The sequence below is a fragment of the Dermacentor albipictus genome, chromosome 9 (genome assembly GCF_038994185.2).
Source record: "Dermacentor albipictus isolate Rhodes 1998 colony chromosome 9, USDA_Dalb.pri_finalv2, whole genome shotgun sequence".
Lineage (NCBI taxonomy): Eukaryota > Metazoa > Arthropoda > Arachnida > Ixodida > Ixodidae > Dermacentor > Dermacentor albipictus.
The window spans coordinates 96,324,334-96,339,942 of NC_091829.1; the positions used below are offsets into that span (position 1 = coordinate 96,324,334).

Genomic DNA, 15,609 nt, shown 5'->3' on the forward strand with positions numbered 1-15,609 from the left:
TTGCCCCCCCCCCATACTATCTAACACCTCCGTTGTAAGGTTCTTCAGAGGTTTCTTGAAGTAAATATACAAAATATGCACCTGGTTCCTAGTTCCCAACTTTTGTAAGTCAGATCGCGCAAAAGAAAAGATACTATAAAAATTTACTTGAGTCAATACTATCCATAGTGACGCCCATGCTGTGCGGGAAAATAATGGTTTCGAAAATGTGAAATTGGCTTTAGTTCCTATTGTGCATGGACGATGAGAAAAACGAGAACAAGGTAGAATCGGAAGCCAACGTATCGGCAAGTGGACTCGTATTTTTCAAGGTGACATATCCTCTTCTCGGCACCTCCTTGAATTGCCATCTCCCCACCTTCGCCGTGTTTTCTCTCTATTGTACATGGAGCGTGTGATGATGATGATGACATGAAACATGTGGTTTTACTCCCTGCAGCAGCCACTTCGTTTTTCTTTTTTCTTCTTACTGCATTCCATAGGCTCGCGAAGCAATGGTTGTCAGGTCAGGAAGCGTGAAGAAGCCTCTTCGTACTTGACTATTGCGTTCGATCAGCTTTTCTGTGTTAGCAAAGCGGTAAATTTTAAGTTCAACAGGCTCTGCAGCATCCACATCCTTTGCCCTCCGTGGTTGCTCAGTGGCTATGGTGTTGGGCTGCTGAGCACGATGTCTCGGGATGGTGGAGATAAACTTTATTGAAAAGGGGAAGGGTAAAGGGGGACGTGGCTGAGGGATTGGGCTCAAGTAAGGCCCTGGGCCTGCTTGGCCTTCTCCGCCCAGTTCACAAGTTCAAGCTCTCGGTCGACGTCCCCGGAACTGAGCCAGGCTGTCCAGTCAGTTTCGCTGCTCGAGATCGAATCCCCGCCAGGGCGGCCGCATTTCGATGGAGGCGAAATGCGAAAACGCCCTTGTACTTAGATTTAGGTGCACGTTAAAGAACCCCAGGTGGTCAAAATTTCCGCCATCCTCCACTACGGCGTGCCTCATAATCAGAAAGTGGTTTTGGCACGCAAAGCCCCATAATTTAATTTTTAATTTAATCCACATGCTTTGCTCAGTTTCTGTACAGTGCTGCGCAGTAATGTTGAGTGTTCAACAATATTGTGCAATAATGAACACTTGCACAGATTGTGTTCAGAACGTAAGAAGTTAGACAGCTAGTCAAGCTTCGGTCGATGGTCGCTCTGAAATCGACCCCCTCCATGCGCATGCGCGGGCTCTCCCTCTCCTGCCCGCTCGCCAGCCGCCACTGTCTCGGCGCCTCCTCTCCTTGGTCCCCTCGCCGTTAGGGTTGTGCTCGCCACAAATGGACGGCGCTCGATTGCGCTAGCTGCGCTGTGTTGCGCGTCGGCCCCCACTTGCAGACGCAACAGCGGGCGCTCGAAAGTATCAAGCGGAAGAGAAACGCATGATTGCAAAGGTTCTGGCGGAGACTTCAGAGGTATGCGATGCATACCGAAGCGGCGAGGCAGGAGGTCAAGCAACGGTCTGTCAGGATACGCGTTTGTCATCGACACGTTTGCGAACGGCGCAGACACGCGACAGGTGCGCCGCCTTTGCCGCCCTGACGCTTGCGTGAGTTGTGTGAGTTGCGGGAGAGAAAAACCTAGGTACTACAGAAGAGTGCGGGCTTTTCTCCGTTCGTCCATAGCCGATGGCGATACGCACTACGCGAGAACCGGCACTTCCAATCAAAGGGGTTCTCAGCGGCCGATAGAGAGTTCCGGTTTCGTTTTCGCGCACTTTGATAGTCGAGATTCGTCGTGCAGCAGTTCCGTGGGTAATCGCAATTTTCCATATCCAAAAGTTAATATTGCTTGTACGGAGAGCTGGCTCGTATTTCCCAATTATGATGAGCTCGCTGAACCCAAAGGTTTAAGAGTTAAGTGAATAATTTTTGGTGATTAGTTACTAATTACCCCGTATTGCCCGTCATCCCGAGGTCGCCATCACTGACAGCGTATCCGTAATATTTAATTATTATTATGTAAAGCCTTTGTAAAAACAGCCGGTATATACTGACACCGCGTCCATAAGATGAAACTAATGTTGACTGAATGGTGACAACGAACGATTTGAATTTAGTGCCTAGTTCCGGCTCTTCTCCGAGTCCCAAACGAAATGGCGTTACCATGTGTGTATTCAAAAGCTGCAGCGGTGGCGTAGAGGTAGAGCATTCGCCTCGCGTGCAAGAGGACCGTGGTTCGAATCCCGGTGCCGCGCAATTTTCCACCGGATTACAAAAAAATCCACGTGTTGATAAAATTGCACAAACAGGCCTGTAGTGCGACCTGATCCCGGTGACCAAAACCGGTAACGCACTCCCTCACCAAGAGCAGGATTGGCCACCCTGGTGCAGTACTTGGCCACAACCTCCCATATGAACACAACAATCAAACCCCGACCCCTCAGTCCCCAGCAGCTGCGAAGCAACTGACCACGGCGGCGGTCAGACCTGCAACGCAGGAGAGGGTGCTAAGAATCCCTGGATCCGGACAGGCCGCCATTGAAATCTGAACCTGGCAACGTTCAACGCTAGAACGTTATCTAGTAATGCGAGTCTAGCAGTGCTATTGGAGGAATTCGAGGGTAGTAAATGGTATATAATAGGGCTCAGTGAAGTTAGGAGGACAAATGAAGCATATACAGTGCTAAAAAGCGGGCACGTCCTGTGCTACCGCGGCTTAGCGGAAAGGCGAGAACTAGGAGTCGGATTCCTCATTAATAAGAATATAGCTGGTAACGTAGAGGAATTCTACAACATTAACGAGAGGGCGGCAGGTCTTGTTGTGAACCTTAATAAGAGTTACAAATTAGAGGTCGTACAGGTGTACGCCTCTACATCCAGTCATGATGACGAGGAAATCGAAAGCTTCTATGAAGACGTGGAATCGGCGATGGGTAAGGTCAAAACACGATACACTGTACTGATGGGCGAATTCAACGCCGAGGTAGGCAAAAAGCAGGCTGGAGACAAGGCAGTGGGGGAATATGGCATAGGCACTATGAATAGAAGTGGGGAGTTATTAGTAGACTTTGCAGAACAGAATAAGATGCGGATAATGAATACCTTCTGCCGCAAGCGGGATAGCCGAGAGTGGACGGGGAGCAGCCCAAATGGTGAGACTAGAAATGAAATAGACTTCATACTCTGCGCTAACCCTGGCATCATACAAGATGTAGACGTGCTCGGCAAGGTGCGCTGCAGTGACCATAGGATGGCAAGAACTTGTATTAGCCTAGACCTGAGGAGGGAACGGAAGAAACTGGTACATAAGAAGCCGATCAATGAGTTACCGGTAAGAGGGAAAATAGAGGAATTTTGGATCAAGCTACAGAACAGGTATTCGGCTTTAACACAGGAAGAGGACCTTAGTGTTGAAGCAATGAACGAGAATCTTAAGGGCATCATTAAGCAGTCTGCAATAGTAGTCGGTGGCAACTCCGTTAGACAGGAAACCAGTAAGCTATCGCAGGAGACGAAAGATCTGATCAAGAAACGCCATGTATGAAAGCCTCTAACCCTACAGCTAGAGTAGAACAGGCAGAACTTTCCAAGTTAATCAACAAGCGCAAAACAGCTGACATAAGGAAGTATAATACGGATAGAATTGAACATGCTCTCAGGAACGGAGGAAGCCTAAAAGCAGTGAAGATGAAACTAGGAATAGGCAAGAATGAGATGTCTGCGTTAAGAGACAAAGCAGGCAATATCATTACTAATATGGATGAGATCCTTCAAGTGGCTGAGGAGTTGTATAGAGGTTTATACAGTACCAGTGACACCCACAACAATAATGGAAGAGAGAATAGTCTAGAGGAATTTGCAATCTTACAAGTAACGCCGGAAGAAGTAAAGAAAAACGCTAACATAATCATAATCCATAAGCGAGGGGATGCCAAAGACTTGAAAAACTATAGACCTATCAACTTATTGTCCGTTGCCTACAAAGTATTTACTAAGGTTATTGCAAATAGAATCAGGAACACCTTGGACTTCCGTCAACCAAAGGACCAGGCAGGATTCCGTAAAGGCTACTCAACAATAGACCATATTCACACTATCAATCAGGTGATAGAGAAATGTGCGGAATATAACCTACCCTTATATATAGATTTCATTGATCACGAGAAAGCGTTTGAGTCAATCGAAACCTCAGCAGTCATGAAGGCATTGTGGAAGTCAGGGTGTAGACGAGCCGTATGTAAAAATACTGAAAGATATCTATAGCGGCTCCACAGTCACCGTAGTCCTCCATAAAGTAAGCAACAAAATCCCAATAAAGAAAGGCGTCAGACAGGGAGATACGATCTCTCCAATGCTATTCACAGCGTGTTTACAGGAGGTATTCAGAGACCTGGATTGGGAAGAATTGGGGATAAGAGTTAATGGAGAATACCTTAGTAACTGCGATTTGCTGATATTGCCTTGCTTAGTAAATCAGGGAACCGATTGTAATGCATGCTCGCTAACCTGTAGATGCAAAGCAGAAGGGTGGGTCTAAAAATTTATCTGCAGAAACTAAAGTAATGTTTAACAGTCTCGGAAGCGAACAGCAGTTTACGATAGGTAGCGAGGCACTGGAAGTGGTAAGCGAATGCATCTACTTAGGGCAAGTAGTGACCGCGGATCCGGATCATGAGTCTGAAATAATTAGAAGAATAAGAATGAGCTGGGGTGTGTTTGGCAGGCATTCTCAGATCATGAACAGCAGGTTGCCATTATTCCCCAAGAGAAAAGTGTATAACAGTTGTGTCTTACCAGCATTCACGTACGTGGCAGAAACCTGGAGGCTTACGAAAAGGGTTCTGCTTAAATTGAGGACGATGCAACGAGCTATGGAAAGAAGAATGATGGGTGTAACGTTAAGGGATAAGAAAAGAGCAGATTGGGTGAGGGAACAAACGCGGGTTAATGACATCTTAGTTGAAATCAAGAAAAAGAAATGGGCATGGGCAGGACATGTAATGAGGAGGGAAGATAACCGATGGTCATTAAGGGTTACGGACTAGATTCCAAGGGAAGGGAAGCGTAGCAGGGGGCGACAGAAAGTTAGGTGGGCGGAACACATTAAGAAGTTTGCAGGGGCAGCATGGCCACAATTAGTACATAACCGGGGTTGTTGAAGTATGGGAGGGGTCTTTGCGCTGCAGTGGGCGTAACCAGGCTGCTGCTGCTGATGATGTGTGTATTCCGCGCCGCCACCTTTAGCATCCCGTCCAAACAACAAGGCGCTAAAGTGGCGCTGCGAACGTTGATCTCGAGGGCTAAGGGCAGCGTAGCTGGATTCATCGCCATGGTGTTAAACATTTATACTCAGGTCGTGCAAGAGAGCTGTACGATTAAGCTGATCAAATACGTGTTAAAAAATTAAAAAATGGCTGTGGCTTAGCTAAGGTTAAGCCCAGGATGCGAAGCATACTAGCCTTTATTTTAGTTGTTGAACCACTGTTTAGCCTGGTGAACTGCTGTTGCTTGGCTATATTTGGTTCGGCTAGACGAAGAAACAACTCATCCGTTACTCTGCTTCGCCTTCAAGAGTGGAACGCGACAGCGTTCCCGTCGACCCGCCAAGTGGTGTAAGACAATGCGCTACGGCACAGCGACTACGCGCCCCGCATTGGACGCGGTGAGCGTCGAGCAACGCAGTGTTCGGCGCGGCAACGAAATGTGCGCCTGAGCAAGCGACGCACGCCTGAGCCTTAGAAACAGCTCGTTTCTAAGGCAACACCGCATTCACTAGAGGCGCTTTTGTACCGCTTTGAAGCATCGTACTCGTGGCTCAGTGGTAGCGTCTCCGTCTCACACTCCGGAGACCCTGGTTCGATTCCCACCCAGCCCATCTTGCAAGAGTTGAGCCAAAGCCACCTAGAAACAAGCGCAGCTGCTTATATACCGCCGCGACGCCGCGAGCGACGGCGCGAGTTGGAGCCCCGTTTCTCCTCTTTCGAGACGTCACGGTGTCACGTGGTATGGCATGGGGTCAAAGGTCATTGAAGGCGACACCGCGGCGCCTGAGGAGCTGGGTTGAGCTCTCGTAATATGCTTCGCATAAAAAAAATTGTTGTGTTTTATGTCTCCAAATCGCACAGGGAATTATGATTGAGGCCGCTTGAGGAAGCACTGCGGATTATGTATGATCACCTGCGTTTCTGTAACGCGCACCCAGCTCGCCGAGGTGGCTTACTGGCCATGTCCCTGTGCCGCTAAGCGCGAGCTTCCGGGTACGATTGCCGGCGGACGCATATCGATGGGCGCGAAATGTGACAACCAGTGGCGTAGCTAGGTCGTCTGGCACCCGGGTCCCTTAGCTCTTCTGTCACCCCCCCCCCCCGGGTGTAGTCGAGGAAGGCGAGGCTGTCGGCAATTTTCGGGTGTCTTCAGACGTATATGACACCCCCCCCCCCTTCTGGCCCCGTGCACCCGGGGCCCACGGCCCCCCGGCCCCCCCTGTTGCTACGCCACTGGTGACAACGCTCGCTTACTTACATTTAGGTGCTCCCTAAACAGCATCGAGGAGTCAAACTTAATCTGGACACCTTCACTACGTTTGCTAATAGCTTTGGGATGTCGAACCTCGCGAGCCAATAAATAGAATCATTGGATTGCCTTGGCCCTGGCTCTGAATTTCGTGATGTTATATTCCCTTTCTCATTCCTTTTGCTAAGAGCTGTGCCAGTCGTGTCCTTTCCTACCGATTATAATGATGCGGAGGCGTCCTAGCCACTGAAGATCGACGAAAGTAATGGGACATAAAATGCCAGCGTTGCAAAAATACGGTTTCTGGCTCTCTTTATTCTCACCGAAAGTTCCCTGATAAATTTTGTTTACCATTCCCTGCTTGCGACTATAACAGAGTTGTTGCCTCCCCTGAAATTAATTGGCCAACAAAGTAAGTTCGGCAGAATTTATAGCGATGTTCAAAAATACCATCCCGGCTTCGTCGACCGACCCGCTCGGACTCGAATAGTACTAACAGGATGCAACGATCTACGTTACAGAAAATTAATACAGTGCAATTAAAATACGTATACGTTTTTTTAAACGTGCGGTTGCATTTTTCTTGTTGCAGATATGGCCGTTACGAGTAGCAAACCACCTGCTGAACAGGAGGCGCCACCGCTGGCCAGTAGGGGCGCGCAAAGCGCTTGCGATGTAAAGCCGTTGTCTGACAATGCTGGGACTTCGGCTTCCACGTCCCGGGAGACGACGACAGCGACGGCAGAACGTTCGAAGGTGAGAACTATCTTCAACCGACCTGCATTTGATCAGACGGCGTGTATTTGTTTATGTACGTATGTTTACGTGTACTCTACCTGCATCGGCACAAGGACAATGCGTCGAGTGCCGGTGGTGGTGGCAATGCAGCGCAACATATTGTACTTAGAAGCGTAACATGCGTTTCCCTACATGGCATAAACAGAAAAAAACCTTGCAAATGGCACACGTAAACGACTATCGCACAGCTTGAGTGAGGAACCATCCACAACACGCGGTAATTTTAAACAGCTTTCGATGCTATGTCATGCCATGTTCGATCTCAAGGGTAGGACTCTGTGCAAGGACGGTAGTATTCCGATGATGAGGCATAAGAGGATGCACTTGTACGCCTTGCTGACGGCCTCCTTCTAATAATGCTCTTCGCAGGCGCATGTTCGTAGTATGACAGTAAAAACTCAACATTATGGTCAACGACAAAAGAGAGTACACGTTCTTCACACTGCCTCAACAATTTAGTCACCATACCAACTCTCACGCAGGAGCCGTATCAGCAGTGCAGGCTCGGTGCGGTCACTTTCGTCATGCCAGGTACAGGCATTTGTGTCACCTGTGCATTCTAGCCAACGTATAGCAAATTTTACTGCCGTATGACGGTTGATCACGTAGTGGCAGTCAGACAAAATGACGTCTTTTGTTTACGTCCCTGCGAGCGAGAACCGCGTGAATGCGCCGCTACCTTGGACAAGTATTGCGCTCATCTACTGTCAGCATATATTCAAACGCGAACAATTCCGAAACTACCCCGATGCGTTGTTGCATTTCCGGGTTGATATGAATTCGTAAGTATTATACATGCTCAGAAACCAGACGCAGTGTGATTACACATCACATTTCCAAGAATTCATGCGTAATTCAAATTGTAATTCAAATTGTAATTGTAGTTATTACAATTTCGAATTTCAATTTGTGCCGATGGTGCATTGAACAACACTTGCTGAGCGTTCATAAAGACCAAATAATTGACGTAAGCAGAGTGAAGTGGCACAGGTGCTGCGTTTTAGAACTACGGAGAAGAACCTGACGCACAAACAACTTTCTGTACATGGTTGTACGCGCAATAGCTGAGTGGTAGCGGTGTGGTATTATTACTTGCAATAAAATCCTAGTACAGTACAGGACTCTTAACTTTGAAGCAAATATTCCTAGTCTATGCTAAACTATTGACATTTGAAGAACCGTGCAGTATGGTAGCCGGTACAAAAGAAGATAACTCATAGCTAACAAACAGTGTGCAGTAAAAGATGGCTTCATTATAGTATAGTGTTAGAGTGACAAATTCTCGAGATATTCACGGCGAGCAATGTCAACTGTGTGCGCAAGGACACCATTCCGCATTCCCAGTGTTAATAGAAATGACCACACATGGACCGTCTTTGTCAGCATGTTACTCAGCTCGATCACCTTTGCGAACACGTGGCCGCAGTTGTCTGACGGAGACACGTGAGCCGTCCATCTTCACACGAAGCACAGGTGGATTGTTAGCCGACCGCATGATGTAATGCCAAAGAGGCAGTGGAAAGCACGAGCTGGGTATAACTTATTGCCTTCAGCTAGTTCTCGTAGAATGCGCGGAGTAAGTATTGGAGCGTGCAGATGGAAATGTTTTAGCAGCTTTGCTTAACAACTCCGTTCTTAATCCTGTCCAATAGCGCATATACGAATACATGCTGCAAATCCATGATGTTGCACTGAAGCATCTCCTCTTTACCAAATTGTGCGGTTTAGGGAATTATATTGCACCATATTGCGGTGGTGCAATCAAGGATGTTCTCTTTTTGAGTAGCTCCCGTGCCGATTTGCCTCCGCATTTAATAAAATTTGGTTACTCGCGACAACTGTGTATGCCTGCGCAAAAGCTCTACGAAGTGCGCCATTGAATGCATTCTGCAGCGAAGGAAGCGTTCGATCACAGTTGCCAGCTGGCTCTCGTCTCGTAGATGCGTGCTTTTGTTCTTGTTGCTTTCTTAATTTATCCTAGACAGTTATGCTTACAAATATGCACCAACTAGCCAACCGAGGCTACCTCGCGTTCTTTTGAACCTGATAACAAAGAAGAAAAAAACGTGCTTCTGTGTTGTGCTTCAGCTTTGACAGCTTTGATACACCCACCCTTGACAGCTTCAGCTTTGATATACCCATCCTACATTGCAGATTCCGCATACTTACGGTTCAGACATTTTTAAAAATTTATGATTATTTCAAAAGGCGTACGCAATATATATTTATCACTGAACCGTCTGAGTTTTTCCAAGTATCGTGGTCGAGATTCCACAGTCCTCAGGTAATATTCGTTCAAGAACAGTTACGAAAATTGGATGTGTCCCTACACCATGTTTTCCATTCAAATGATGCCTTCCCAGACCTCAAAATTCAGTTCGATGACATATTTCCAAATCATGCTAAGCTATTACCAAGGCGAGATTTAATTAATATCTTAAACGGCCACCTACACCAGCTAACCACTGACAATGTAATAGCTACTGACGCTTCTGTGTGCATTGAGAAGGCAGGAGTGGGGATCTTCTCTGAATCTCTTCAGTGGTCTTGCTCCCTTCGCCTTCCCGACTTCACACCTATATTTCAGGCAGAATTATTAGCGATAACACTAGCATTACGAAAACTGCCCCAAAATGACCCATTAGCTGTTATTGTGACCGACTCGCTATCTGTATGCACAGCACTAACTGCATCTTTAAATTCAGCAATTCAAAGAACATTTCGTTCGATGGTGCCTCCGTACTTACGAAAAGTACGTTTGCTTTGGGTACCCGGACATCATGGGTTGCATTTGAATGAAATGGCTGATTCTCTCGCACGAGCTTCACTGAACGGCCCTATCATATCTGTTTTGCCGACATTGGCTTATGTCACCGCGGCTAGGTACAGAAATTTCGCAATATCTCAAAACTCTACAATATCCATGCTAACACCCTCTTCTGATTTCCACCATCTTGGCTTCCCATGGAATACTAATTGGTGTCCTTCAAGGCAATTGGAAGTTTCCTTTACAAAATTGAGATGTCGCATACCTCCTCTAAATTTTTACTTACACAGGTCTGGTCTCGCAGTGTCCCCTCTATGTTCTTTTTGCAGTGAGCCTGAAACTGTCGAACATTACTTTCTCTCGTGCCGCCGCTTTCTAACACAAAGAAAACTATTAGAATACTCATTTACTAAACTTAGCCTTTCGCTAACCTCGCAAACCATTCTTTCTTTTGGGGCGACTTCACTAAGATCCAGCCACAGGGATGCTTTTCTGACAGTTTACAATTTCATCAGAGACACAAAAAGAGTACCTTGCTGAATTTCTAAAACTATTCATAATTTATATTATTTCATTTCTTCACGTTTACTTATTTTATTGGAATTCCTAACAATAATTATTTAAACTTCTAATTTACAGTACTATCGTCCCACGCTCCACTATACAAATCTAGATTGTCTCTACTTCTAACCATACGGAAAACCGCCTGCTTCTTGGCCATCCCCCATAGTGGGTACGCGCCACTCTCGAGGCTACAAGACAAGACAAGCTTTGACAGGTGTCCATGTCCACATCGGTGCAGCGTTTCTAGATGTCCGATTTTGCGACATCAGCGATGACGCCATCGGGTGTCTTCCACGGAGGCCTTTCCAGTGTGATTGGAATTACACTGGAATCGTGTATTCTGCACAAGCAATAGCTATCCCAATTTTCGAAACGCTCTCGCACCATCTTGACGGTTAAGGTAACGCTTTCGACGCCTTCGACCTCTGCATTAATTTCTGTATGCTGCTCAGGCCTTATACGTTTAAATTTAAAACGGCGCGAAATTTCGCATACCACGATTGGCCACGCCAGATAGACTCGTGTAACTTCTTCGAAGCCTAAAAGGAAGCTGTTGTGCGGGAGCTCCAGTCTAAACATATGAGATTATCGGTTTGCTCGGCAACTCCAGTACCGCCTAGAATGATTCTTGAATATAAATGCGAACGCAAAGCTCTACCGACTAGAGACAGCAGATTTTTAATTTAGGCCATCAATATTTAGAAAAAATTCAGATCGCCATATCTCCGCAAGCTCAAGTATCGACTTTACCGCTTTGTAACTTGGAAATGGAAAGTAATGGCGCCATTTGTTTTAAATATGGCGCCTATTGAGACGTCTAAACCAAACAGAAACAAATGTATTACTTGTCGCTTAGAAATATACCAATAATTTACGAGTAGGAATTTCGCTATGCTCTCGTAAACAATGCAACTATATTACGTCGGTTTACTATTTACTATCTTATGCTTCAAGAGAACGAGTTTACAAAGCTGGGATATCTGTTTTGGGTGCAGAGTTGAAAAAGTTTTCGTTTCAGATTCCTCTAACGTTGGCGGTTCTCGCCAATTTTATTACAAACTTTGATGACTTAAGGCGAAGCTTTAGCTTGGGATTTACTGTCTAAATAAATCGGAACGGAGTAATTACATTTCTTTGCAACTAGTGCACCGATTTTGATTGAGTTGTATTTCAAAGGAAAAGCTAAAGTCGAGTAACTGTAAGAAGCATATCTTTTAATTCATGCCACAAATGAGCTTAGAAAAATTATCAAAAAGTGCAAAATTTAAGGAAAATTCAGTATACCGAGTTTACAACTCTATAACTTTGCAAAAGAACGTTATCAATTCGGTAAACTGCACCTAATAATACATCTGAAGCGGACAAAGTTCTATCGTACGCTGCTCTGAAATATTTCACTAATTTGTGAGGTAGCCTCTGCGAGACCCTCGTAAACATACTGAGAACTAAACGTACGCTGTAAATTCATTTAATATATATCTTCACTTGAAATGCTCGAATATGTACAGCTCACAGAACTGCTATATGTGTTTGTGGTGCAGAATTACAGGTTTGTAAACTTCGTGCTTCTATATATTTTTTTTTTTACTTACCGATGATCTTTCATTTTTGTAAACATTTCTGACGCCCTAAATGAAAATTTTGCATCGTAAGTCAGTAGACTCTATCTTAATCTTCAAATGCAACACATTTCATTCAAATCGCTTCGCGAGTTGTCTCAGAAAAGCATTTCTGCGTTTCGCGCCTATATGCTCCCAATACAGGCACATAATTTGTAGGCACCCAGAATACATGGAAGCTCAAAGAACAGGTAGTAGACAACTACACATCCTCACACCGTCAGAGTCGTAGCTATCTCTTTAGCGATTGGTTTTGACTTAGCCGGGGTGCTTGAACGCTCGAAGTTCCGCAAACGAATCAGGGCATCTGATTCGAGAAATTGATGTTAGATTTCGTCGTTATTCGAATATAGCGGAATATTACAGCGTATTACCATTATTTTAGCCTTTGGACGATGTGTAGGGTTTATTGGCGCAAGGGGCATTTTGGCGCCATTGGCGCATTTCAGCCTCCCAGCCGCTATAAACCCCCCATGAGTGTGTCGTCCGATGCGTTACGGTCCCATTAGCCACGAAAGATGAACTTGCACTTTTTTGATCATTTGAATGAATTAAATTTCTAACACCACTCCATGCATTTCCAAAAGCTTCGAATTTACAGAAAAGTAAATGTCACCCGAAAAGCGAAACTTTGATAGCGATAGCGAAGTATCAGACAACTAAACAAAGTAAGGGTCGTAGTTTTATCGTTCATATAAATTGCAGTAAACACTCGCTGCTACTTAAATTAATGAGCATGGTGTCGCGCCCACACCGGCAAACACGAACAGGGGTGCGATCGGAGATGGTTGTTCGGCGCGTTCGTTCGGTTACCGGCGCGCGCGCGATTGGCCTACTCCGCGCCGACGTCGCCAGCCGCGGGGCGCCGCCCCGTTTTTGGTGACGTCAAAATGACGACACGCTCCTGTCAATCATCCGCCCACCGAGCATTTCGTCCGAACGCGACGGGAGTTGAGAAGTTTGGAGCGATCATACGGCTTCGCATGGCGCGTCTGGTGGATTGGATTGGATCCAACAGGCGGCCTTTTCGACTGCGGAATGGCACGTTTGAATCCGATCCATAGTTTAATTCTAGAAAATGGCGCTTCCGTTGGAAACTTAGGTTGTTGCGCTGGCGTTTCTAGAGGATGGAAGAGAGCGGGCGGCGGTGCGAAACGCGTTTGAAGAAATGACAGAAAGTGAATTCTGGCGTCGTTTTTTTTTTCTCGAAACAAATAATTCGTTGGTTGCACAGAGAAATCGACGACATCATCGGTGCCAGCGAGCCACTGGGATGTTGTGGCTGCCTCTTGAAAAGTGCGCCACTCTTCCCGTCGTTTTTTTTTTTCTTTTTCCTTCTCGCTGTGCGCGACACTACCTAGGGACGACGCAAAGAACCTAATAGTTATAAATTGCAGTAGTCACACGTACTGCTATTTGAAAACGTGTTTGGGCTTGAGAAGAAAAAATACATATTTTTAGACAAAGATTTCATTCAATTGGAAGACGAGAAACATTTGGCTTTGTAGTATACTGTTTGCAAGCAGACGACAAACGACGGAGGTAAACTTCCGGGCAGGTGACCGCTTCCTGATTGGCTGCTCTCTCCGCCCCGCTATCACAAATTTTGCATACTGGAACTTTGTGACGTTGCAGCAACTGAACAGAACGCGTATCGAACAAAATATATCCGATCGCGCCCCAGGTCTCGCTCGATGGCCGCGAACTCGCTGTCAGAACACTGTCGTGATGAAGAGCGCCGGCAGAAGGGAGCAAACGCTTCTTGCAGCTTCTCACTTCAAAGTGTCTCTGAAACTACAGATAACGCAGCGTTCAAAACTAGCCCTGTTGGAAGATAGCGCCATCACGGCGTTCCCATCTTTGCACACCACGTACCGCCGATTACCTCAAACACAGAGCCCGTACATGGGACGTATAAAGCACCGGTGTGCAGTATACGGGCGGCATGGAGGTGCGAGATGTGTAAGAAACGCAGAAAATAAGTGCCCACTGATGGCAGCACGTGGTATCACTTCGACACAAGCGTGGGACTTGACGGCGATATGCTAGCGCAACAAGAAGCCCCAATCCTTTTACAGCCGTTCGGGTAGTTCAACTGCTCGCCTCAGACAGGCTGAGATCACGTTGTCATAGTAGAATTCGATGCAACGTTGTCGGACTCGAACACTATGTGTACCAGGAAAGAGCACACGTGGGTGTTTTATTTAGAAAACACGTTTCGCGGCTAGTTGGTGATGCACTTGAGAGCGCAGCTCGTAGCCGCCCGTTCCTGCGTTTCGCGTCGGCGTCAGCCCTCGGCGCCCTCCCTCAGGGCCTGTTTACGCTCGAGCCGCCCATCGCCGCAAGCCCCACCTCACGCGTGCGGTCGCGCGAAAGATTGCACGTATCAAACTCTTGTGCACAAATTTCGGTTTACAATGTGCGAGGTATACACTGTGCACACAATGTAAACGGTAATTTGTGCACACGTGCTGGATACGTGCAGTTTTTCGCGCAACCGCAAGCGTGCGGTGCGGCTTGCGGCGATGGGCGGCTCGAGCGTAAACAAGCCTTAACTGAGCGAACGAGCACAGCGAAGGATTAAATAGCGAAGGCGGAACGCAGCAGCATATGAAAGACGGCGATAGCTAAGAGAACGCGAGTAGAAAAGTGGAGAAGGTTATGGCGAAAGCGTGAGAAGAAAAGCGTAGCGCCGCGCAGGACTGGCTTTGCGGTGCCAACCGTTACGAGATGGCGCCAGAGTAGCGCGCCGTCGTCTGTTCACCGATGCCATGCGGCGAGCGCGTCATCCGATACCATATACAGAAACAAAGCGCTGCACGAGTGGAGGTCTGCCTGCGGAGGCTGCTGCGAATCGCGCCCACGCGTCACCCACGCGCTGCCTCTCGCGATCTCCCGATTAGCGAGGCAGTCGCACCTCTCTTCACTCCGTTTGCAGTGTGCCGCACGAGACAGATTTTCTGCGGCTGGCAATATTTCGCGAAATTAAAACACGTATGCGCTTAGCTCAAATTTCGCCTTATTAAGTATCGTATTCCTCGATTATTTTTTTTCTTAAGAAAGTAATCCAGCGATAATCCAGCGCTGGATTACTAGATCCAGCGCTAATCCAGTTCAAAAGCACCCGTCCAGTCATGTTTCCCTGTGTCCTCGTTAAAAAGTAGCGCTGGATTACTTCGCTAAGAAAGAAAATGTTTGATTAAGCGGCCTTGTTTTTTTTTTTTTAGACAACATGGCTTCCATATGGTAGCTGAAATGTCTAAAATTTGTTAACCACACTTTTTGGTCGGTGGCTTCTTTCCCTGCTGACATGTTAGGAGTGTTTGTAAGAGGAGCTACTAGCCAATTGCAATGTTAGACACGTTATAAGCGTCGGCGG

At 46.7% G+C, this 15,609-nt stretch overlaps 1 protein-coding gene across 1 annotated transcript in view; it reads left to right on the forward strand.

Moving 5' to 3' along the window:
• Window positions 1-15,609, forward strand: part of LOC139049528 (MIF4G domain-containing protein B-like) — a 43,174-nt gene that overhangs the window by 5,064 nt on the left and 22,501 nt on the right. Inside the window, exon 2 of the mRNA XM_070525064.1 lies at window positions 7,075-7,238. Within this exon, the coding sequence (XP_070381165.1) occupies window positions 7,075-7,238 (164 nt within the window). The remainder of the gene's footprint in view (window positions 1-7,074; window positions 7,239-15,609) is intronic.